Source organism: Pantherophis guttatus, chromosome 2 (genome assembly GCF_059756535.1).
Source record: "Pantherophis guttatus breed Tessera chromosome 2, ASM5975653v1, whole genome shotgun sequence".
Lineage (NCBI taxonomy): Eukaryota > Metazoa > Chordata > Lepidosauria > Squamata > Colubridae > Pantherophis > Pantherophis guttatus.
Window position 1 is genome coordinate 180,289,739 of NC_142064.1, and position 27,423 is coordinate 180,317,161.

Sequence of the window (27,423 nt, forward strand, 5' to 3'; positions counted from 1 at the left end):
TTCTTCTCCCTATTAGGCCTCGTAGCTGCAACATGAGAACAAGAATACTAATTACCAGTTAAAATCTCCCTTTACTTTGAAAATTATTAAGGCAACAAGCATGAAGCTCTGGAATATTCTCCAGGATTATTCCAATTTTTGGGGAGGTTCACATAATTAAATGAAAGCAGTGACAGTAAAGTAAATGCAATATCTTAAGTGATAACAGCTGACTTACATTGTAGATAAAGAAACAAGCGTACTGAAGGCTCCTGGAGTTATGGTAGTAATGCGATTGTCATACAGCGAGAGTAACCTTACTGAGCTCAGTCCTGTAAATGTGTCATTGTTTACACAACTGATCATGTTGTTCCTGAGCATCCTGAAAAGATTCAAAGATAAAATTAGAGTTACTGAATTTATGTTACAGAGGGAGCAGGGAAAAACACAAAAAGGGAATTATTTTGTGAAAAAAGGTGATCAAAAGAAGCATGGGCTGCTTAAGAATTGGCCAGCTATCCAGATCTCTTGGACAAAGTAAAATAGGTTGATTTGGAAATACATGGAGGACTTCTATTTTCACTCAAATATAAGGTAGGATTCAAGAATAATTCTGAAATTATTAAATTGAGAGTAATTAAACATGAACCCTTCCTTTAAGTTTTTCTCAACCTATCCTACATAGTTTAATGAATCTGCAGAAGAAAATCTTTCCTGTGCACTATTACATAGCAATATGGAAGCGATCATCCACTGCTGTTTTGTGGAATGTATTTTGACTTCCCAATCTATCCTTCAGCCCTATGATTTCTGGTGATCTCTTTTCCAAGGAAATAGAACTAAGTCTGCTTTGCTTTTCAACATCAGCAAGTTTAGCTAGACATTCCCAATTCATATATGAACATGAACTATACTTAATATACAATCTTTGTGTTAACGATATGCTTTATGTTTGGTTTTGTTCATTTTTTACTTTCTTTTTTCTCCCCATTTTTGTCGGCCACTGAAAATCACAGCATCTATTGAATGCATTGAACAATTGATCCAAGTTTTTTTTTTTTTTTAAATACTTCTGAAGAAAAGGGCAGTCTGGAAACAAACAGAGGTACTTTCATTTGTGCCAATAGGTGATATTCAAGACTGTCAGAAATTCAACCCAGGAAATAATTACAACAGTTTCAACAATCCATTCAACTGATTTGGGAAAATTGATGATATGTAATACTTTCCTAGTCATTCCCAATCATTTTCCTGACATCACATCTATTACTGTACATTCACAACAGGCAGTATTCCTTTGCTTCTCTCTCCTCCACATCTAAAAGAGCAAACAGACTTTATACATACAGTGTCTTGAGTCCTGTGAGACCTTTAAACATTCGTCCGTGCACAGATTCCAGCTGATTCCCTGTCAACATCAGTTCCTGCACTCCCGCTGCCCCATCAAAAGTGCCTTCACGGATCTCTTTGATCTTGTTATTACTTAAATTTCTGTAAGAGGAAACAGATTCACAGGCAGCATTATTTAACATATGTTTTGTGTAAGATAAATGCAAGCATGTTTGCACTGGCAACAAAGGGGTGAACAATAACTGAAACAAAGCTAAAAGAATGGAACCAATTTAATTTCCAGGCTATGCTGAAATCTGAATTGCAATATTTCACTTTCTTTCCAACAGGAAAGAGGCTTCTGTGATCTAGTTCTTCTTTCTCAGGGAAGTTTTTTTTCTTTGAGGATTTCTTTCCAATTTCTCCTGGTGGTTTTTTTGAGCCTCTTTTACTGATGGAACTGCTACTGAATTGCTGCTAGTGTTAGTTACACAACTTTCCATCACTCTGCAGCCTCCATGTCTGCCGACACTTCTTAATCTGAAAAGCCCCATGGGGTGAAGTTTCCTTATAAGGTCTTCTGTGTGATTTAATTGAAGGGTAGAAAACAAAGCAAGGCTACATTTGGTTGAAGAAAAGATAGTACAAGGAACAAAATGAGGCATTTGAATTGCTTAGAGATAATATTACTTCCACACATTTGCCTAACATAAAGAAATGTCATATTCTACTTAAGAGAATTTCTCTAAAATTTTCTTCTCTGAAAGAAATTCAAAAGTACATGCTCACTCATTAAGTTGGAAAATAATTGGTAGACCAGAGGAAAAAAAAAACCAGTTGGCTAAAACCGAAAAGATTTATTGGGATTTTTTTTTTTTAGTATGGCAGTGGTATTTTCTGCTTCAGAATTGTTATTCATGTTGAATTCATGCCACACTTCTGAATATTTCATTTTTTAAAAAAAGATAATCACATTACTGCCCATTCTTCCAGTGATTTCTAGCATATCAGTTTCAGAACAAATGCAACATGTGGCATCACTGTGCCAGCAGAGCATCCAACCTGTTCTCATTTAAGTATCTTTAGGACATCTGCTTTTATTTTAAAATGCTACATACTTGCACCAGGAAACCAGAAATTTGATTGCAGATAGGAAACCCATAAAATCCATTAACATTTTAAACCCTAGTTTTATCTGCTATTCTGTAAATTATACTTAGGAACCTTTTATTATATTTGTTTCATTTTTTGCATTCCCAGAACATTCTATTCCATTTAATAGGCTTCAGAGAAATTAGCTTGCATTACTTCATTTATCAATCATTTATGAAGTAATTCTACTCAAGAGGAAATTATGTTATCATGATTAAAGGAGAGATTTATTCTGTTTAAAGATGAACAGGCTACATCACTTACTAGTGCTAATAGCTATTGACAACTAATTTATATTATTATTTATATTTAAATCCAATAGTGTTTTTAATTTTTTTGTTATATTGTAGACATTATTACTACCAATGCAGAAGACTCGACGGTCTAGAAATTTGATGAATTAAATAAATAATTTTTATAGCAATATTTTAAAGCATTATTTTTATTATTTTACAGTTAAAACAATGCAGTAGAACAGGGGTATCAAACTCAAAGCCTGTGGGCCAGATCCGGCCTGTGGGGTATTTAGATCTGGCCCACGGGGCCTCCCTGGAAATAGCGAAGAACCGGCCTGCAGTGCCTCTGCCAGCAAAAACAGAGCTTGGGAGTGCTGCGTGGTAGAGGGTTGCAGGAGGCTGTTACAGCCGGAAAGGTAGCTCAGGAACCCGTTTTCTCTGGCAGAGCAAATGGACCACCCCACAGCACCCTACCCCCCACCCCCTGATGCGGACCTCAATGAAATTGAGTTGGACACCCTGCACTAGAAAATATGTAACAGTAAAAATGCACAAAAATTATGTAAAACCATGTGTCAGAGTGGTTTTAGTCTATAGAAACAACTGATGCCTGATTTTGTGTTATTTTTACAAAGTTTGGTTTCAGAAAGAAAACTTTACTAAGGAAGCTTATTGAAAATACATGAGACAAGACACTGGGATGTTTAAAATATGAGATTATAAACTGAAGAAAGAACCACTCTCCAAGCAGGATAATTCTGGTTCATATGCTTTATAAAATCTGTTTGTTGTAATACAGGTTGTCCTCGACTTACAACCACAATTGAGCCCAACATTTCTGTTGCTAAGTAAGACATCTGTTAAGTGTGTTTCACCCCATTTTACAACTTTTCTTGCCACCGTTGTTAAGTGAATCACTACAAGTTGTTAAGTTAGTAACTCAACTGTTAAGTGAATCTGGCTTTCCCATTGACTTTGCTGATCAGAAGGTCGCAAAAGATGATCACATGACCCCCAAGGCAGTGCAACTGTCATAAATGTGAGTCAGTTGTCAAGCATCCGAATGTAACTCACATGCCCATGGGGATGCTACAATGGTCATAAGTGTGAAAAATGGTCACGGGTTGGTTCACTGCCGTTGTATCTTTGAATGGTCACTAAGTGAATTGTTGCAAGTTGAGGACTACCTGTAGTCATCACTGGGCAAAACTAATTTGGAAGGCTGAGATTAGGCTTGTATGAGAAACTGGTAGTCTATTGTCTGTTTTCTGAACAGCCGAGGCAGCCTGATTGTATAGCCTGTGACATCACCTTTCTTGCTGTCTGAGTGGAATATAATAAAGCAGCAGTAACAATAAAGCACAAAGCATAATCATGTGAACTCTTTTAAAATGACTTCATGCATTTCATTGGCAACCATATCAGATTAGCCTTTATGTTTAATGTCAGCAACAGCTCAGGAAGAATTTTATCTTTTTTTTTTAATCATTTGGTGCTGAACTATTATCCAATGAACAATGAACTTAAGCATCCCTTTCTGAATCCTAAGAATATAAGAGTTGCTTTTACAATTATACTGCCTTTTTGTCTAAGAATAAATGTCCCCAAAGGTTATGTTTGTCTTAGCCTTTCGAAAACATGAACATGTTTTCTCTGAATCACTTTCAGAGAAAGAGATGTATGCAAGTATATAGTGTGAATGGTCACATTTACCTTAAAGGAAGATTATTCTGAATTCAAAGCAAAAAGGTAGACACACACACACACACACACACACACACACACACACACACACACACACACACAACTCCTAATCAGCTTCTATTACTGAGAGAGAAAAAGTCTTCTATTCAGATTAAATGTAATCTGGGAAATCCATTGACTGTCGAACTTCAAAATTGCATCAAAATTCATGCATCTTTGCTCCTGTAGACTACAAGGTCATTTTCTAAATTTTATTTATTTTTTTATTTTATTTTGAATTTGTATACCGCCCTTCTCCCTGAGGACTCAGGGCGGTGAACAGCCAAGTAAAAACATCAAGTACAAATATTAAAATACAGTTAAAATATACATATATAAATTTGGCCCCATTAATTAAAAACAATAAACAAAACACTTAAAAACACTTTAAAAATTAGGCCAGCCCGGCTTGCTGGAAAAGGAAGGTTTTAAGGGCACGGCGGAAGGCACTGAGGTCTTGGATTCTCCTTATCTCTGGAGGCAATTGATTCTAGAGGGTAGGTGCCCCCCACAGAGAAGGCCCTCCCCCTGGGGGTCACCAGCCTGCACTGTTTGGCTGATGGCACCCCGAGGAGGCCCTCTCTGTGAGAGCGCACGGGTCGATGGGAGATCGTCGGTGGCAGCAGGCGGTCTCGAAGATAGCTAGGCCCTATGCCATGGAGCGCTTTAAAGGTGATAACCAACACCTTGAAGCGCACCCGGAAGACCACTGGGAGCCAGTGCAGCTCGCGCAGGAGCGGTGTTACATGGGAGCGCCAGGCTGCTCCAGTCACTACCCGCGCTGCTGCATTCTGGACCAGTTGGAGCCTCTGGGTGCTCCTCAAGGGGAGCCCCATGTAGAGAGCGTTGCAGTAGTCAAGGCGAGAGGTGACGAGGGCATGAGTGACTGTGCACAGGGAATCCCGATCAAGAAAGGGCCGCAACTGGCGGATCAGGCGAACCTGACAAAAGGTCCCCCTGGTTACAGCCGTCAGATGTTCCTCCAAGGACAGCTGCCTATCCAGGAGGACTCCCAGATTGCGAGCCCTCTCTGTGGGGGCCAACGACTCACACCCAATAGTCAGTGATGGAGTCAACTGACTATATCGGGATGCCGGGAGCCACAGCCAGTCAGTCTTGGAAGGGTTGAGCCTGAGCCTGTTCCTCCCCATCCAGATCCGCACAGCCTCCAGGCACTGGGACATCACTTCAAGGGCATCGTTGGGGTGGCCTGGGGTGGAGATGTACAGCTGGGTGTCATCAGCGTACTGGTGGTATCTCACCCCAAAGCCACGGATGATCTCGCCCAGCGGCTTCACATAAATGTTGAACAGGAGGGGCGAGAGGACACTCCACATATAAGAGGCCTTGAGGTCGACCTCTGCCCCCCTGCCAACACGAACTGCGACCGGTCGGAGAGAAAGGAGGAGAACCACCGTAATACGGTGCCCCCCATCCCCAACTCTTCCAACCGGTGCAGCATGATACCATGGTTGATGGTATCAAAAGCCGCTGAGAGGTCTAACAGGACCAGAACAGAGGAACAACCCCTGTCCCGAGCCCTCCAGAGATCATCAACCAACGCGACCAATGCCGTTTCTGTGCTGTGTCCAGGCCTGAAACCCGACTGGAACGGATCTAGATAGGATGTTTCCTCCAAGAATTGTGGAAACTGTCGCGCGACCACACTCTCAACAACCTTCGCCAGGAAGCGAAGGTTGGAGACAGGACGATAGTTGGCCAATATTGCCGGATCCAGGGACGGCTTCTTGAGGAGAGGCCTCACCATCGCTTCTTTCAAGGCGGCGGGGAAGTGACCCTCACTCAACGAAGCGTTGATAACACCCTGGAGCCAGCCTCGTGTAACCTCCCGGGAGGCCAGTACCAACCAGGAGGGGCACGGGTCCAGTAAACATGAGCTGCAAAAGTTATTAGCTTGTAAAAACAAACAAGAAAACAAACAAAAGTTCCCAACCCCTCCTGACTTTATAACCAACTGGACTGAAAGCAATCTCTCTAGTAGAATAATGCATTTTTGTGAAGTTTTCCTTGGGAACCTCCAGTCTTGTCTACCAATGTACTCCCCTTCAAATGCCATTCTGTGTGCTCATCTGAGGGACAGTGTTTTACCCAAGAATGTAGGCAAACAGAAGAACACTTATCTATTAGGGTCAATTTTCCTGTCCAATTCTCCTGATCCTGCAAGAAACCTGCTCCAACACATAGAAGTATTCTGTTAGAAGAAACTCTCTGAATCCAAGCCAACCTCAAGGTTTTCTTTTGACATTCTCAGACTGTAAGACTCATGCAAAAACGTATAAATCAATCATATAAGTGTAATTGACACCATATTGAAAGGAAACTAGATTTGGATAAACTAGAATGTCAAAAACTAATAGCAGACTGAATCTTGCAGTACTGAACCCAAAACAGACTAGTGTATTTGATGGCTGCAGTAGTCTGTTATTCTTATATTGACAGCCTTCAATTGAGTGGCTTCAGTGTAGATAGTTTAAGGAGAAAATTTTCCTCCAAGCAGCCATGAATAGTTTTACATCAATATATCCGTTTCAGTGTGGGTAATGTGATAATGTGCAAACTTTTAATTGGTCCTAATTGTAAATTTATCAATATTTTGTCATCTGGAAGATTTCTGTCCCTAAATTCATGAAATATTTCTCATATCCTAGCAGTACATTGGGAGTTCAGTAGTCCTAACTATGTCTAATTCACATTCATTACAGGCAAGTATTTAATGGCTTTTCAGTATTCATGATGAGTTATCATATAAATTTGTCCTGAGGGACTTCTTCAAAGGGGACACAATTGACCCTGAAATCAATTGTGTCAATGAATCCTTTGGTGCTGCTTAAACACGACTTATTGACCGAACAGACAAAGGCTCCAAATGAATGCTGCCTGCCAATATATATTTAATAGTAGCATATCAAATATATTTTAAGGTGTCTTATTAGGGTGACGTGTCTCCTTTGTGTTTAAACACTGGTAAGTTCATATGTTGCCATAGTAAAAAATGAAAGGCTAATTTTATCTTGGAACAACATTAGCATTTAAAACTCCATAGAACAGAGAAGTTCGTGATGGCACATCTAACATGGTACTTCCCTCTCTGGAAATCTGAAAATTTATGCATTTATCTCTGCTTTTATCTCTGCTAATTGTAACGAGAGGTGGGTGAACTGGGAATGCCAGCGAGCATAGCTCTACCTCTCGTACAGGGTTAAAACATGAGGTAAGACCTAGGACAATCAATCTGGTAGGCGTTCTTCATCAACTACCTGCCTTGATTTTGCCTTCTAATGCCACTCAGAGTAGGACAAACTTGGAAGTGTTGGCTTCATCCTGCATAAGCAGCCTTCATCCATATGGTATAAGAAGAGCTGCCAATACTTGGATGAAAATGTTCTTTCAGGCACACGCCTTCTCCTGCAGAGAAATGCACACAAGGAATGAACCATCCAGGAGCTGACTATGGAATAAGGTGAAATGTATTGTAGATTGATAACTCGCTGCCTTATTTGGTATCTATAGATGATGTCAGCCCTTCCCTTTCTTAAGCATTGATTCCTACTATTATCTAGTCCACCAAGGCAAGTAGGCAATGGAATTGGTCTCTGGACCAGATCCAGTTCCCCATTCTTTGCCCACAAAATATTTCATTTTTTTACTAAAGTTTTGTACCGTTTTATTTCCAAAGGATTTGTGAAAGTCTTTGAAATCAGAACATTAAAATAACCCAGTAAACTGATATGATCAATTGTATACAAATATATATTAATAATAAGATTAAAACAAATTTAAATACATATCCAATGAGAAAATGTTAACCCACAAATGCCATTCTCAAACATTTTATTTTCAGTATATTTCTGGAAGTTAGGAGTCATAGCATCATCCAGATCTCCAGCGAGAGGCTGGTCAAAAAGATGGATTTTTAGACCAATTACAGCTTAAAAGTAATCTTCAGAGACTGCACCATGTAGAACAGGGCCCCCCAATCCCTGGGCCACAACCTGTTCAGAACTGGGCCATGCAAGTGGTGGGCAAACATGCATGTGCAGCTCTATTTGCGGCAGATGCTTGTGCTCACAGCTCCATTTGCGTGAGCGGCATCCATGCATCTACTGTTCACACAAATAGAGTTGTGCGTGCTCATGTGTATGCCTACCACTCACACAGAACCATCCTGTCTTCTCTTCCCCCACCAATCCATCAAACCGGAAAAGTTGGGGACTGCTGATGTAGAGTGTATTGCCACAACCTTGCTGGAAGGTACAAAAGTAAAGGTAAATATTTCCTCTTTCCAGTTGTGTATGACTCTAGGGAGCAGTGCTCATTTTCATTTCTGAGCTGAGGGAGCTAGCATTGTCTGAAGACATTTCCAGGGTCATATGGCCAGTATGTTACCTTCCTACTGAAGTGGCCCCTATTTACTCACATTTGCATGCTTTTGAACTGCTACATTGACAGGAGCTGGGGCATGTAACAGGAGCTCACCCCTTCATGGGGTGCTCAGGTCTTACATTTGAATTATCAGCCTTCCATTTAACAAGCCCAGAGTCTTTAAATGCTGAGCCATTGCATCCCCAGGAAAAGGTAGATAGAAGTTATGGAAGGTACAAAAGTAAGAATAATTATGACCAGAAGCTTTTTCTCCAGGAAGGGTCACAATTGATTCACCAACCAAAGTTGGGTGAAACCTTTTTGAGCCATGGCCTTCATATAGTAGCTACAAGTCTAGGAGAATCTCTAAGTCACAGACCTGCTGCTTTGGGGAAGTGCTATTCCATCTAGGGTATCACTGGAACAGAGTGCCAGATAATTTCTGGAGAAACATAAACTCAATCTCGTTGGGATTCAACTTCAACCTGCTCTATTGCATCCAGAGCAACTTCAACCTGTTCTATTGCATCCAAATCAGTAGCTATTGAGTCAGAACATCCATCAGAAGACTTTCCTGGCCAAGCTTAGCAATGTTGATGTGAGTATCATTAGTGTTGAGTATCATTAGTGTAATAAGGGCAGGTTTTCTCAAACTAGTGGATGAACTCACCCAATGGCTTTATGTAAATTTTAAACAGCAGAAAGGAAAGAAAAGGAACCAGCAACACTCCAGATTGGAGTGGTCAATGGGTCATCCTTACTACATACCCTACTGATTGAAAGTGCATACTTAGGTAGGAACAGAAACCCTTGTTAGTATCCCAAGAATTTATCACAATTACTGAATTTTCCGGCATATAAGATGACTGGGCGTATAAGACGACCCCCGACTTTTCCTGTTAAAATATAGGGTTTGGGCTATACTCACCGTATAAGACTACCCCTCATCCAACGCACACCAAATAAAAATTAAAAAACATCAACTGGCTCACCCACAATGTAAAAGCAGCTGTGCTAGACCCAAAATGGCTCCTGCAACAAGCAGGAACCTTACACAGCCACAAAAAGCCCAAAAAAACAACTTTCACACTTTACACACATACAACATAGCACAACTGGCTCACTCACAATGTAAAAGCAGCTGTGCTAGACCCAAAATGGCCCCTGCAACAAGCAGGAACCTCACACAGCCACAAAAAGCCCCAAAAAACAACTTTCACACTTTACACACATACAACACAGCACAACTGGCTCGCCCACAATGTAAAAGTAGCTGTGCTAGACCCAAAATGGCCCCTGCAACAAGCAGAAACCTCACACAGCCACAAAAAGCCCCCCAAAACAACTTTCACACTTTACACACATACAACACAACATAACTGGCTCACCCACGATGTAAAAGCAGCTGTGCTAGACCCAAAATGGCCCCTGCAATAAGCAGGAACCTCACACAGCCACAAAAAGCCCAAAAAACCAACTTTCACACTTTACACACACAAAATTCCACATACAGCTTTGTGAGATTTTGTGTGTTTGTGTAGTTAGAGTGAAACACTACAGAAACAGACTAAATCTCAGAAAGCTGCACAAATATTATTTTATTTTAGTTTAGTTTTATTTTTATATGAAAACTAAATTTAAAACTTCCTAAACTTTAAATGGCTAGGTCTAAAAAAGAACAACTAAAAAAAAAACCAATTAACTATTTTTTTAAAGCTCCCAAAGGGGAAAAAAACTTATCCAATAGAACAGGGGTCTCCAACCTTGGCAACTTTAAGATTTGTAGACTTCAACTCCCAGAATTCCTCAGCCAGCTTTGTTTTTCTGGCTGAGGAATTCTGGGAGTTGAAGTCCACAACTCCCTGCCTGCTTGATTGCAGGCAGGGAGTGGGTTGCTGATGGAATGGATTCAGGCAAGCGAAGCAAGGCAAGCGTTGCGACTAGCAGCTAAGCAAGCTGGAGGGGGAAAACTTTTTTCCTTTTACATGGCTCTGGTGATCCCAGCTGCGTTGCCTGATTAGCAGGCAACTCAGCTGGGATCGTCAGGCTTGGATCGCCAGAGCCATGTAAAAGAAAAAAACTTTTTTCCTTTTACATGGCTCTGGCAATCACAGCTGCGTTTCCTGAGTAGCAGGCAAAGCTGGGATTGTCAGAGCTTGGATCGCCAGAACCATTTAAGGCTTGTCAGAGCCTTTCGGGCTGGTCTGCCTGGTTACAGGAGAACGACACCCGGCGTATAAGACGACTCCCGACTTTTGAGAAGATTTTCATGTGTTAAAAAGTCGTTTTATATGCCGGAAAATACGGTAATAGTTTGGATGCTGCTAAGATACGTGACAAGAGGAGGCACATTCCCCTCCTTCAAGTCCAGTTGCTCATCATCCAACAGTGTGACTAATGTGATTTCTGTCTGAATAAAAAGTATCCACATCTGCTTCCTTTAGGGCACAATGCAAGTGAAAGTGTACCATTCTCTCTTTAACCTTCCTCCAAAAGTAAGACTGGTGATTAGGTGGTATTTATCTAAAATGGCTAAATCCAAGCCCTTGAGGAGAGAATAGGGCGCTGTCACTTTTAATATACCTAAAATAGACAAACTGTGAAGATTGACTTCTGCTACCCCAGCAGACTTCTGAAGATGTTATCTATACCCAACGTTATCTTTGGGGGCGGGTTATTTTCAACCTAGCAACAGCTTATCATTTTTATTTTGGAAATGTGTTCTTGTGTGACACACAGGTGAAATTTTGTAAATAAAATACAATTTTTCAGTTTTTTTTTTTTGCTTTGTAGAGTGCTAATTTTTATTTGCCAGTAAAATGTAAACATGTAAACAATTACATCAACGTTAAACACTGATATAATTTAAAATTACGTCAATGTTTAAAATTTTTGAGATAATAGATAGAAAGAATATAAATGCCCGTAGTGATATTTCTACCTACAAGATAACTTTGATGGCTTCAACTGTAGCTACTGAACTTGACACACAAATCTATTCTGTTCTTTTTTTAAACTCCAGTTATCTCTGTTTTGGTACCATGAGCTTTATCTTATTGATATATGGAAAATAATATTTCTGTCAGTATTATAGTATTACACTGTTAGCACTATTTTAGAATGAAAGCTATATGATGGCTTTATGTTGCGGTAACTTGTACGGAGCTTTTTTTCATTTATTTCTATATTATTTATTTTTAGAAAATTCTAAATTGCTTTCCAAGGATTCCATGACAGTATACATTCAATTATAGAAATATATACAATATAATCAGGGGGGAAAAAACCCTAACCCTGAGAGTCAAAACAATTCTTATTATACTCATACATACATACTTACATATATACATCATTTCCCTTTTGGGATAAGCAACATTATGAAAAGAACATAGAAGAAATAATAAATTATAAACCAAAACCAACAGGGATAAAATGATAAAAGGAAAGGAAACATCTGGCTTATGCTAGTATGCTAGCTGGCATGCTAGTTTGCAAGGCTAGGAAACTATGGAAAATATAGGGAATGGTGGAAATTATCAACTATATGCTGCTTCATGAGAGATGTGGTGGCTCAGTGGCTAAGATGCTGAGCTTGTCGATAGAAAGGTCATCAGTTCAGTGGTTCAAATCCCTAGTGCCATGTAATGGGGTGTCCCATTACTTGTCTCAGCTTTTGCCAAACTAGTTCAAAAGCATGTAAAAAATGCAAGTAGAAATACAGGGACCATCTTGGGTGGGATGGCGTGCACCTATGGCATTTAGTCATACCAGCCACATGACCATGGAGACGTCTTTGGACAGCGCTGGCTCTTCAGCTTTGAAACGGAGATAAGAACCGGCTCCTAGAGTTGGGAACAACTAGCACATATATGCGAGAGGAACCTTTACCTTTATGCTACCTTTATACCTCTTTGTTCTTTAAACTTCTCACCTATCACTTTCTAAAAATCACATCAACTCTTTTCAACTACAACTTTAATTGTCCCCTTTCTTCATATATTTGTTTTGTGATTCACTTCCCATTTCTTTTCTGTGAACAAACCACCTGAACACACCCCTTTCCTACTTGCCATCACTTTCGTATCCACATTCATTCAGCACCCATTTATTTTTTTACCCACACACTTCTTGTTCAGCCATTCACACAACTTAATTCCCATGGCATCCAACTAACTCTGATGTTTCTGCTGCAATATCCAATTCAAACTTTAATTTTAATATGCAACCATTTTTGCTGATTTTGATATTTGCTCCTTATAATTGACCACATATTATACTTCACCTTTATCCCAATTTTTGCATGCCTAAATAATTTCTTTTTCCAGTCCCCCATATTTAGTAAACATCCTACTACTAAGGTACAGATGTAGAAATTGTAACTGCTTGTTCCATTTTCTCTGGAAAACAACCATCCTGCTGTCTCTCTCTCTTTCTTTATCTCTCTCTCTCTCTCTCTCTCTCTCTCTCTCCCCTCCCTCCCTTTCCCTCTGTCTCTTTCTCCCTTCCCCCCTTACACTTTTCATGGCATCTATCTAATATCTGCTAAAAATAATTTGGTTCTCAGCCTTCAATATGGCATTCTTTGCATACAAAATAACATGTACCTGGGTGTATTTATATAAGCAACCCATTATTATTGTTGCCACAAGCATTCTACACTGATTCATAAATACATTACATTCATTAAAGAATGCCATCTGACATTCTTTCCCTTTTCCTTAGCTTCACAGATACAACTGCTATTTTGTTTTCTTTCCTCCATGTTGATCATTCATTTCAATAGTTATTTCATAGTCTTTTGCCATTTACTCCTCTTATGTTCCAAGTAACTATCTTAGAGATGCTATTGTTGTCACCAAGTGAGCCCACAAATATGAACTTTTGTCACCTGTCAAGTATTTTGTCAATGAAGACTTTTACACAACACAAAGTAATATTCTTTTGGTCCTTTTGGACATGAATAAAATTGAATTGAACACACAGTAATATAGAGATGATATAGATTGGACACCAGTTTAGTCATATTGGTACCATATGTTGCATTCTTTAAAGAACAAGAAATAAAGGATCTTTCAGTTTTGGCACGTTTTGATTGATATACCACAAATGCAATCATTTTCATCTCAAGCAGACTCATGCTAATCTAACCAGGAATTTGAAAACATGCAGAGTAATGAAACCTCATGACCTTTTATAAAAATAAATCAGCCTGAATTCTTGAAGTTGTGCCCTCTACAATCAAAAACCCTCCAAATATTTCTCAATTTTTCCCTATATGTATGGAGCCTTGATCCTTATCTAGGAAAGGCTTAGCTGTAGAGGTCCAATACTTGGAATCCATTAAAAATTTAGACTATTATAAATAAATAATAGATTCACTTGGTGTTATAATTATTTCTTCCTCAAGTCAAGTGAACAACTTTTTGTTTGTGAATGCCTTTTTCTTTTCTGTTCATTGTGTGCTGAAAGCAACTAGATTTCAATGCTTGACATGCATTTTGATTAATTTTATGCTATTTCTTTTATTTATAACTTGTCTGAGCACCATGACTGAAGAGAAGCTAACAAATATTCCTAAATAAATAGTTCACTCAATTACTAGTTGTTCTATTTGTACGGATTAGAAATCTAATCACTTTTTCATATATACAAGAAAGCAAAAATAAATTCAGTACATAGAACGATTTATTCAAAATATGTGTTCTACCTCCTTTGGGCCTTCAATTCCATTTCATATAAAATGGGAAGAAAATGTTGCAAATATAAAACTTATTTGTTATTGTTCAGAAAATATAAACAAGAAGCAAATCTGGCTTTAATACAATAGTACTAAGTATAGACTTTTAAAAATAGAATTAATTAGTATGCAAATTAAGGAGAATACAAATAATTTCAATTATTTCAAAACATATTCTGCTTGGATTTGTCTATAATAAATCTGATTAAGACAATGTTTATGATCAACACACAACACCCTTAGTTCCTGTTGTTTCAGTTATTTATCCATTTACTTCAATTTATTATGTACCTGAATTTGACCAGTACTCTTACATTCTCATCTTTTAAGAAGAATAGAACAGAATATTTACAGATTCATAAAAGTAAAAGCAAAAAACAAAAAACAAAAAAACAAAAAAACAAAAGAGAACATGAGTGTTGCATATTGTAGTTATTGAAAAATAACAGTACTTTGTTCAACTATCCCTGCTCCTTGAAAATTGTCATGCTGAAAAGATACCACGAAGTACTGAGCTACTGAAACCTTTCTGGAAATTAATAAATTAATGAAATGAAACTTAATTATCAAATATATTTCCATTTTTTAAAAGATTAAAAGTGTAGATAACCTGATATGTATTCTACTTGATTCAGTTTAGTGAAATATGCAAAATAATGGAACATTGCTTTGTAAATCTGCAATTTCGTGTACTGTATTCTTAAATTAACAATTTACATGAGCCAGGAGAATGTTTCATTACTTCACAGACTTTACTAAATGGAATCAGATACAACAGTGAGACTAGAATTTAGATAAGGGATCCAAACTAGCCTTAATACTGAACATCAGATGTTTAGCTGTTTGTGGACACAGATCAAAAGGTGCACCAATTTATAAACATACCAGCAATAAGTTTTCCTCTAAATTTAACACTGGGAAGCAGGCATAGGTAACTCAATATTATTACACTTTAAGTTCATTTCAGATGTAAATGCAAACTAATAGACATAAGACATTAACCAATTTCTTGCAGAGATTTTGTGGAATAATATTTATTACAGTGGTACATATCTGCTAAACTACCATGAAGTGAGCTGTTAAAAGATGTCAACACCAACCATTAAAGTGTTTTCCTACTTTGAAACACTGTAAATATGGGATTATGGCATATGTCATATTGCTTGGATTTGTCCTGACAAAACTGAAAGAGCAACTAAAAGAACAATAGCTAGTTAATAAGAAACCTTATACACTGCTACCTTCTTTCACCCTGTTCCAAAACTACCACAGTAAGCTGTGTCCATAAAATAACCAATGCTTTCTAAACCATAGTGGTTGGATTAAAAAACCCAACATAAAATGTTTTGGAATGGGACTTATTTTCAGTTAAATATACATAAGCATGCATTCTGAATATTTCATATTTGAGCCAGCAGGATTCTATTAACAAATAAAAGAAATTACTTACATTTTTCGTAGACTAGGGAGCTTCTTGAATATTCCAGTAGCTTCCAGAATTGAAATATCATTATCGTGTAGACGACTTTTGAAAAATAAAAATAATAATATTGAAACACCTTTGGTTCCAAATGCCTCAGCACCTACATATATATTCATTGCAGAATATTGTGAAAAGGAAAGCTATATAGTTGTAATTGTGTTGAAGTAGATTAGAGAAACACAGGTTCCAATTTCCTCAATCATGAAGTTCCCTGGTTGCTGTGGGTCAATCCTTTTTTCTGTTTAGCTTACTTTAAAGAGTTTTTATAAGAATGACATGAAAGTCAGATGCCTTGATTCTCAAAGCAGAAGACTTCATGGACACATCCATGTAGCTTTCTTGGCAAAAATATTGAAATTCTTTGCTGTTGTCTCCTACCTGATATTTTACCAATCCAATCTCCTAATCCAGATTACGGGTTGGAGATTCTATAATATTTTCATCATAGTTATCCGTTCATGTATTAATCAATTTAACATCAATTTAGATTTTCAAGATTGGCTAGGTTCTGTCAATAAACATTGTCCATTGATATATTTGATAACATCTGGCTGGAGCCACAAAAAATAATAATTTTTATAGTGAAGCATTTTATAGTTTTTCTTACAAACATATTGCACTTACAGATCTGTGGTATATTCTGGAAGGTGGCTTGGAAGCCTAGTAAGCTTTTGGTTGGAACAGTCCACAAATGTTCCCTCACAGCGGCATTTCTCAGGACAGATGAGGTCCATAAAACACTCCCCACTGAATCTACTCCTGTAGTCCTCTGAACCTGAAAAATTGAAACATGTATAGATAAAGATACACATTGCAATATATTAATAAGAGTAATATCCCAAAATACAATTGAAAAGAACACTTCCATTTATTCTGCAACCTTACAAGAATAAATTCTTGTGATATTCTCTGCATTATGCTCTCAAACAATCAGAAAAAGACACTTTTATGTGAATCTACAGGGAGGAGAACTGTCTTCTTTCCAAAGAGACAGTCTTGGAAAAAAAATTGTGATATTAATAACTATCTACTGGCAAAAGATACAGTGGAATGAAGGTAGTCTAATGTCAGTCACATTAGCATAGCATAGAAGATCAGTGAGTCTGCTTTAGGAGTATAAATATTTTAACAACAGAAGAATACATAACTGAAACTAACTGAGTTCAAGAATTCTACTTTCTTTAAAATCGGTCACTGTATAGTTAGTAAGAACTATAACTTAGTCTGTTCTTGCACTACAATAGTCAGGTAAATTGTGTTTGCTTAATGAAATGCTTTTTCAGTTCTTTTTCCAACCTTTTCAATGAATAAGAACTGTAAATAGGATTCTAGAGCTTATGGTTGCCAAATTATTAATGGATATGCAATCAAACATTTGTCATAACAGATCCAATCAGGGAAATACTTGCATAGTTACTTCAATGTTTATTAGATGGACCATTATCTTTTTGCTGAATTTATCTGTTACAGCCAACAATTCTACTAAATCTTAATTTTTCTAACTTTTTCATAACTTCATAAATTAATTGCAGTTTCAATAAATTAACTATGAAAGGATTTTGAAAAAAATGAGAAAAGGTAAACTAATCAATAAAAGAATTCTGAAAATATATTCAGTAGAATTTTGCTCAAGCTAATATTAGTAATAATCATTTTTGTACATACTAAACAAATATTTGTACATACATTCCTGTGCCAAAATACCCATGCAGAACTCTTCCTATAAACAAAATGCATTAAAATACATTTTAAAAAAAGGCTGCAAACCAACAGAGGATATATCGAGATCCATCCCACCCCTAAAAGGTCCAAATATGACAGCAGCAACAAGACAGTAATGATGAAACCGTTAAAGCCAATCTCTTTAACACATTCTTCGGCTCAGTCTTTGTAAACAGCAACAGCACATACCCAATATTTCCGAGTTGTATCACAAATAATTACAACGATTACAATGATTTAATACATATTGATTTTACAGAAGACAACATTGAAAAGGCACTACAGAGTCTAAAACCATCTCTATCTATTGGACCTGATGGACTATGTGCCAACTTCTTAAAAAAGCTTTCCACTGCAGTAGCAGAACTTCTAAGCATAATCTTTGAAAAATCTTTCAGGACCAGCACCTTGCCCAACCAATGGTCACTAGCCATGGTCATCCCTATCTTCAAAAAGGGAGACCCCAGCCTAGTTGAAAGATCAATGTCTTTATGTTGCATCACCTGCAAAGTCATGGAATCAATCATTAACCAATCCATTACCCTCCACCTAGAGACAAACAACCTACTCTCCAACAAACAATTTGGTTTCAGAAGAAAATTATCCTATAATCTGTAACTACTTCACTGCAAAAACATATGATCAGGGCAAAGCAATAGACGCAATTTACATAGACTTCTATAAAGCCTTTGATTCAGTGGTACATGACAAACTACTTCTGGCATTTCTTATGGCATTTCTGGACTCCTGCATAAATGGATAGCTGCTTTCCTGTCAAACAGGCAACAAGTGGTCAAAATATGAAGCGCTCTATCAAATTCTGTACCTGTTAACAGCGGTGTTCCCCAAGGCAGCGTTTTAGGACCAACTCTCTTTATACTTTATATAAATGACCTTTGCGATTATATTAAAAGCAACTGCGTTCTCTTTGTTGATGATGTAAAACTATTCAACATCACTGACAATGCTGCTACTCTTCAAAAAGACCTTGATTATGTGTCAGATTGGTCAAACAAGTGGCAACTTCAAATCTCAATCAAAAAATGCTCTGTCTTACACATTGGCAAAAAAAATCAGAACATAAAATACAAGCTAGATGGACATGACCTTGTCGACGACCCTCACTCTGTCAAGGACCCTGAAGTACTCATTTCTAAAGATCTAAATGCCAGAGCCCACTGTAACAACATTGCCAAAAAGGCATTAAGAGTTGTTAACCTAATCTTTCATAGTGTCTTCTCTGGTAATATTGTACTACTAACTAGAGCCGTGATGGCGAACCTATGGCACGTGTGCCACAGGTGGCACACATAGCCATATCAGTGGGCACGCCAGCTCAGCTCAGGCGCATATGCATGCACCGGCCAGCTGATTTTCGGGCCTTCTGGGCCCACCAGAAGTAGGCTGTTTCCTGCCTCTGGAGGGCCTGGGGGTGGGTGGGGAAGGCCCCCTTTTTCTTTCTTACCTGGCTCCAGATCCTCTCTATGCATCTGCGGAGGGCGAAAACAGCCTTTCCCACCCCCTCGGAGGCCTCAGGAGGCCAACTCCCGGTGGGACAGGAAGTGATATTTTTTGCTGTCCTCAGCTTCCAGAGACTCCTAGGGAGTGGGAAAGGCTGTTTTTGCCCTCCACAGATGTATACAGAGGATCTGGAGCCAGGTAAGAAAGAAAAATGGGTCTACCGGGCCATCGCATGCCAGAAGCGGAGGGGGAGGGAGATTGCGCACACATGCGCAGGGCAGGGTGCATAGAATTATGAGTGTGGGCATGTGCATGTGCGAACCTCCCCCACCCTCCCCTCTCCTGGCACGCAATGGCAAAAAGGTTAGCCATCACTGAACTAGAGCATATAAAACATTTGCTAGACCAATTCTCGAATAAAGCTCATCTGTCTGGAACCCACACTGCATATTGGAGATTAATACAATTGAAAGAGTCCATAGATATTTCACGAGAAGAGTCCTCCACTCCTCTGCTCACAATAGAATACCTTATGCCACCAGACTTGAAATTTTGGGCTTAGACAATTTAGAACTACGCCGTCTTTGGTCTGACCAAAGTAAAAGTAAAAAAAAAGCCTCTGATGATCGCACAGCTCAGCTGGTCATGGGGGTGGGGGTTGGCAGGGATTTTTGCTACCGGTTCTCCAAACCACCCACTGCTACCACCACTGTTACCGGATCTGGCGATCCATTCTGAACCGAGAGCACTTCACCCCTGAAGCATAGTACATAAAATTATCTGCTACAATGACTACTTCAGTTTCAACACAACAATAAATGAGCACACAATAGATACAAACTTAAGGTAAACCGCTCCAAACTTGATTGCAGAAAATACGATATCAGTAACAGAGTTGTTAATGGCTGAAATGCATTACCTGACTCCGTGGCTTCTTCCCCAAACCCCCAAAACTTTAACCTTACACTGTCTACTGTTGACCTCACTCCATTCCTAAGAGGTCTGTAAGGGGGGGTGGGTGCATAAACGCACCAACGTGCCTACCATCCCTACCCAAATGTCCCTTTTTATTCATATCCATTTCATGTATTCATAATCATGTTTATACTTATATCTGTTATCTAATACATGCTTGACAAAATAAAATAAATAAAATATAACTGGGAGAACCCAGTTACAGAAAGACATATTTCATAGATGGACTATAACTGAAGTATAAACTTGATATTCAGATAAAGTTAAAATTTTGTTATTGAAAAGTTATCAATAGATCTTGTTTCAGAGAGAATATATTTATAACAAAAACATTAAATGTAATATACACTATTTTTCTAAGTATTTCGTATATAGGATAAAAAAAAAATTTCCTCACTCTATAAATACACTTTCCTGTTCTCCTGCCTCAGTGTTGTTGTATGGTTTTGTTGTTTAATATTATTTATTTCAAGTGGAAAACCCAGTGCTGAAATCCTGAAAGTACACCCATCTTTTTAGACACCTAATTAATAAAGAAGATATTTATTTATTTAATGGATTTGTTAAATTTATTTCCACCTATCTCACCATGCAGCTACTCTAGGCAGCTTACAACAATAAAAAGGAAGAAATGAAAAGAGTCCGAACAGAATAAAAGATAATATAGCAATTAAATAAATAATGAAAAAGAACACAAGAAATACAACTATATGATTACAAAAAAAAAAAAATGATGGTAGAGAGCAAAGAACAGGAAGGGGGGAATTACTGTATATGATATTGTGATTCCAGGCCTGTTTTCTTTTACTCTAAAAAAACAAGAGTTAAAAAAAATGAGCCAATTAGGATATGACATTTTCTTCCTCATGTTCCTCAGATGAAATAGCAACAACAGGAATCAGAAATGTTTTCTTATTAGCTACAAATATATATACATATCCATTAAAATTTTAAATGTGAATCATCAAGAGGACTGTACGATGTGATCAATACACATATTATTATCAAGTACTCCAAGTTACTCATCAGCCTACAAAGCATCAGCAATCAGTTGCCAAGAGGAGGAAATTTATTATTTAACGTGAGCCTCGAGATCACTTGGACAGGTGGCAATTCTATCATGTTATTCCCATTAGGGAAACTAATGTGAAAGCCAGCCATCTGGCTGCAGTTATTTGTGTCCATCCATCTCTACTTACATTACTTTATCAGACATGCTCCCCCTGGCTTTAAATAGATAAGTTGCAGATCAAGAGATGTAACACTAAGGAGGATGTTCAATTATTTTTCCATTACAAAAATAAAGATGGGAGAATATGTGCTTATATTAGAAATCTGGAATAGCATGAAAGCTTTGGAATAGTGTTACTTGTAGAACTTTAAGAAAGAAAACACCTTGGAAAGGACCTTTAAAAAAAAACCATTTGGATGAAAAAAATATAAGAACTACAAAATCAGTTTTAAAATTCATATTGGTACATTGGTACATATCTTACATTATGTAAGAGCCGTGGCAGCACAGTGGTTAGAACACAGTATTGCAGGTCAACTCACTGCTCACTGCCAGGAATTCAATTGTTTGCCATGAAAACAATTCAGTTCAATTGAGAAAAGGCTATGTTCTGAAACTCAGTAAATTGAGACTTAATTGCTTTAATGTAATATACAAAGACTATGACTTATTACAATTATTTTTGGGGGTGGGGAAATATTTTATTTTTCATGGGGGGAAAGCTGAGAGCAAGCTCAAGAAAACCGGCTTTTCAATTCACTTTTCAGAGAGAAATGTTAACATAAGAGATAAGCTAAGAACTGAATTATTGACAAAAAGTCACATCAAAGTTAAACCCACTTTTTTTTTTTTTACAGCCAGTGGTAAGCATAGGACTACAAATGACAAATTACTATGGTATAATTGGATTACTTCAGCCCCTGGGACACTGATGATCTGCCATATACAGTACTATCATATTGTTAGAAGAATTTTGTATATATTCCACAGTATGTCAGAAATCTACAGATCAATAGAAAACAGGTCCCAATTATACACACCAGAAGACTTGATCTATATTTCAAGGAATCCAGAGATTCCTTGATTATGTTACAAAAGTTCAGGACAACAGTTTAGAAGTGGGAGTTGCCTTGCTGTTCAGTTTCCTGTGTAAGATTATTGGTTGGTGGTTGGACATTTTCTGAATGATGTCAATCAATTGATGCCCTTGTTCTGGACCAATCAAAATAGAGATTATATCAATCCTAGCAACAAATTAAACAACGTCTCCCAGAAAATCTCTAATCTGTAAAGGAGCCTGGTGGCGCAGCAGACTAAACTGCTGCTGTTAAAGTAGCACTTAGCTGCCTGCAATTACTTGAGTTCAATTCTCACCAGGCTCAAGGTTGACTCAGCCTTCCGAGGAAGGTAAAATGAGAACCCGGTTTGTAGGGGCAATAAGCTGACTTTATATAAAATAGAACACCGCTTAGGGGGGCCAAAAAGCCCTACTAAGGAGGTATATACAAAAGTATAAAGGCTATTGCTTAATGCATTGTAAGCCGCTCTGAGTCTCTGGAGAAGGGCGGCATATAAATCGAACTAATAAATAATAATAAAATAAATAATCATCATCCAATCCCCAACCCCAAGACAAAATTTAATACAGATTACAAATGCTGCAAGGGAATTCCCACTTTTAAATAATGGAAGTGAGAAATCCTTGTTGGGTTGTAAGCTGAAATATCTGCAAAAAAACATTGATAATTGATCTCCTGAATACTGGAGAACCCATTTACTAATTATGTAGAGTCAGATCACCTGTTCATCTTCTAACCTTCTTCTATGTTACACATCTACAGACAAGTGTGTATATTTAACGTATGATTTTAGTTTGTTGATAGCAATGACATGGTCATTATAGCTGGTAAATGGGAAGTATACCCTATGTTATAAAATTTTAGTAAGATTTTGTATTGGCTCATTTATAGATGCAGAGTTTATTTGGAAGATAAGAGGACAGAGACAGTACCTTCAGAAGGTAGGCATTATAGAGATGAATAAGATATTTAGATGGTTACATGCATATTACAGTGAATTTTGTATCAACTATTTATTTAAGAGCTGTGATGGCGCAGTGGTTAGAATGCAGTACTGCAGGCTCCGTCTGCTCACTGCCAACTGCCAGCAGTTCGCAAGTTCGATTCTCACTGGCTCAAGGTTGACTCAGCTTTCCATCCTTCCTAGGTTGGTAAAATGAGGACTCAGATTGTTGGGGCAATATGCCGACTCTGTAAATCACTTAGAGAGGGCTGTAAAGCACTGTGAAGCTTTACAGTCTTCTATTGCTATACTATCCAAACACAGAGTATGGAAAAATATCAAAAGTGCATTCTCATTCTTGGCCAAGAATACAGTAGTTTCCACAATTCTACTTACTAACTATAGTTCTCTGTATTTTAGAAAGAATTATATTGTAACTGAATGTCATTCTGTGCAACACAATGACTTTTCTTAAAGCACATGGTTGCTTAAACACATATAGTACTGCCCTGGAATTATTTAATAATGGGAAGCATCCTCCACAATATCACATTAGTGTGCCCAGATTACAAGATAAAGTAATAAATCTGACATCATGAAACCATCATTGAAGCTGGAACATAATCTAATATCTTTAGATACTCAATTTGTACACTTAGAAGGAATAATGTCACAGTTACAGTATTTCACAAGCTATTTTTGCAAGCTATTTTCAAAAGCGCTGTTTGAATGCTTGACTGATCTGTGGACTTATGGTAAGATCTGCTTCAAGCTAGGTAATTGTATGAAATATTATGAAACTGTATTGTTATAGTTCTCTTTACCATATGTCTCTTGTTATTATTTTTCCTTTCACAATGTGGTCATCTCTCACCTTTTGATGCTTCTGAAAACAGAAGAAGTGTTCCAGCATGCCATGCTGCAGGAAAGCATGGAGCCTTCCATGGTGCTTGACAGAACCATGTTCAATTTGTATTGTTCTACCACATGGTTAGATCAAGCACAAAGGAAAATCCCATTAACAGGCAGAGTCAGTGTTAAGCAGCCGCCAAAGAGAGAAGAGCGTTGAGAAGAAGTAGCATGGAGAAGCACAAGCTGGAGATTTCATTGTGAGCTGCTGTCCATTTCTCCCATGCATAAAGGAGCTGAAGTTCAAGAAGTCAAATTTATTGCTACAAAGGCAAAAATAAATGTGCATTGTACAGTAAGTGTAGAAGAACAACTACTGGACACTTTTGGAGGTGAAACTGTTACAAATTATATTGAAAGTCTTGCAGCTGACAGTTAAGGCTGAAGAATAAGTGCAGATTGTAAACATGGTCCATAACATCATTAACCAGATTACAGTGCATGTCAAATTTTTATGGAATGGTGTTACTCTTTTAAGTGAGCTTTTTGTTTTTGAGTTGCAATGCTTAGAAAACAACTTCTCTCTAATACAACCAAGGCATTTAAAATAAAGGTATAATCAGCATGTGGTAATGCTTATTCGTCCCCATCCCCATTCAAACATTTCAGCTTCTTTATATGAACTAAATTCCTACATTAGGAATAGTTTGAAAATAGTTAAAATATGTACGCTGTTAGTATACAAGATTAAAAAAAAAGAGTATGAGATTAATCACACTCTCTGTGCGCTTCCGGGGGTCTCCAAACTTGGAAATTTTAAGACTTGTGGACTTCAACTTTCAGAATTCTCCAGCCAGCATTATTGGCTAGGTAATTCTGGGAGATGAAGTCCACAAGTCTTAAAATTGCGAAGTTTGGAGACCCCTGCTTTCTAGATTTAGACAGGAGTCTGAATATTCTATTCTCCAGATTTAACAATGACATTGTCAATAAACACAATAAAGCTCATGTTGATTCATATTTCATTGCTGTTAAAAAAAATGTGTTTGGTGCCGCCTCCAACTGTTTGCTTTGATTTACACAGTAGCATTAACTTGGAGACTTCCACAATTATACTGTATTGGAATCTAAATGACTGCATCCAAACACCATGGTGAAAAAGTAACATTTACTGCAGCATAATTACATCTCTGTCTGCTCCCTCCCAAGCTGGAACCTCCAACTTAAGTAAGGAGTGTGTTCGCTTTAGAGAAATCTTTTATTTGAAGCAGTATCAGGAAACCATAAGAACTGTTATCTAAAGGAAGTCCCAATTAATATATGTGAATCTGAACAGTGGTGCTGTTTATTTTCATCTAGAGTGTTGTAGTGGCAGACGCTTTCTACATAAGCACATAAAGCAAACTAAGAATCCATGCATTTGGCACAAAGAACAGAGCCTAACAGAGAAATATTGTAAAGCTGGTTGACTGCTTATGAACTGTAACTCTGACCTATTTTCCTCATGTTGAAAAGGATCCCAAGGTGGGTGTATATTACAGGTGTTTAATTATCTTATTAGTTATTAAACCGGAAGGGTTGGTGACTGTAGCTCTACCAGTCCTTAAAAGCAATGGCAATTTAATTAGTACAAAACCAATATAATTTTTCAGAATACGTATTTCCCAGATTTAAGAAATCCTGATTTTACAATGTGCCCCCCCCCAATAAAAAAACATTACAACATACAGTTAATGTATATTTGGAACAAATTGCTAATAGTATTTTTTTTTTTTAAAAGTATTATGTTTATTTATTAATTAACAGTGTTCCAAGGAGAAGGATTTATCTTTCACTGAATTTTGCATTCAGTAATTTTGGAAGTTTGAAAAGCTTGTAGGGAAAGAGAAAAGCACGTGTGTGTTTGTGTGTGTGTGTGTGTGTGTGTGTGTGCATGGCTGTTCATGTCTTATACATGAGTCTCCGCTGCTAACAGTTAAAAACATAGTAGAAACAAGTATAAAAGCAACAGGAATAATATAAAATAACACAACAACAAAGAATCTCAGCAAAGTTGATACCAAAAAAATGGGCTCAGTCATACTATCAAGGTCTTGATGGCAAAGTCAAGGTTTCAATGCTTTGTGAAGGGTAAATTATGAGTAGAATTTGTTATAGCAGAGGCTTGTTTCTTACTGTCTCCTTCAATTATTCAAGAAGGTTTTATTCTGTGAAGAAGTCTGTAAACAGCCTGTGCATTTGACACATTGGATCTGTAACCTATGATATTTGAAAATAGTAATCATCACTCATTGAACAAATGCTCTGAATTCAACTGGAGATGCAATATGCTGTAAAGACCTGCTGTCTTTTATAAAAAAAATTAAGTTACATAAAAGTGTAATTAGAAGTATAAGCATTCTCAGATTTATATCACTACTGTCTACATTGTGAATTATTATAAAGTAGCATCTGACAAATAGATTATTGGCAGATATCTGATTGTCCTTTTCCCATTGTTTGCTACATTAGTGGTATGCTTGATAATGAAAATGGAACAAGTAGACAAATGCTGAAATACTCAGGACATAGATTTAGAATTTCAAATGAGAAATAAATTGTTAAAGAGAGAAAGGAAAGCTTCAATGACTCTGAACTTCCTTTCATCAATCAGGAAAATCTCAGAAATGGACAGATCAATCATTAGCCAAATGAAACAGAAAGAAAGGAAGGAAAAGGAAGAAACAGTTTTTGAGAACGGCTGAAAAATATTCTTAACATTTGTAACATCCCTGTAGAAGTGTGCACCGATCAAGGAACAGTTAAAATTCTGTTGCAATGTGAGGTTATTGTTGGACAAGTAAACCTTGCTGGATTCCTTTTGCCAATTGCTTAGGAAACAAAACTATATGGTAGATACCTTAATCAAATGGTATCAAGCACACAGGCCTGCTGAGATAATTCGGTGGTGTAACAGCACTGCCATCTTGCATTAAATGCTTGGCTGCTATTGGGCAAGTACAGCTGATGGAGGATACATCCATATCTTTTTATGACTCCTACTGAAAACTGCAGAATTCCTTCTTTAACTTTTAAAGTACAGACATTCAACTGAAATCCAACAGGAACACTATAGCTCCTATAATTGCTCAAGCATAGAGATTGAAATCCATCCTACTAAACTTAATAATTTGGAGATAAAGGCAACTGAGGTGAGTTTCCAGCACAACATCAGGCAATATGATCATTTCACTTCACACTGGTTGCATTTTGAAATGAGTAAATCATTAAAATGTATAATTTTAAGATACTCTTGCCTGGCTAACTTTTCACCCCAAAATCTGCATAAAACAAACCTTTG

General features: G+C 37.5%; 1 protein-coding gene across 1 annotated transcript in view; it reads right to left on the reverse strand.

Annotated features, from left to right (window-relative positions):
* SLIT3 (slit guidance ligand 3) overlaps positions 1-27,423 on the reverse strand; it is a 490,388-nt gene that overhangs the window by 116,949 nt on the left and 346,016 nt on the right. Inside the window, exons 15-18 of the mRNA XM_034406116.3 lie at positions 16,667-16,817; positions 16,010-16,084; positions 1,327-1,470; positions 218-361 (exon numbers count right to left, since the gene is read on the reverse strand). Of these exons, the coding sequence (XP_034262007.2) occupies positions 218-361; positions 1,327-1,470; positions 16,010-16,084; positions 16,667-16,817 (514 nt within the window). The remainder of the gene's footprint in view (positions 1-217; positions 362-1,326; positions 1,471-16,009; positions 16,085-16,666; positions 16,818-27,423) is intronic.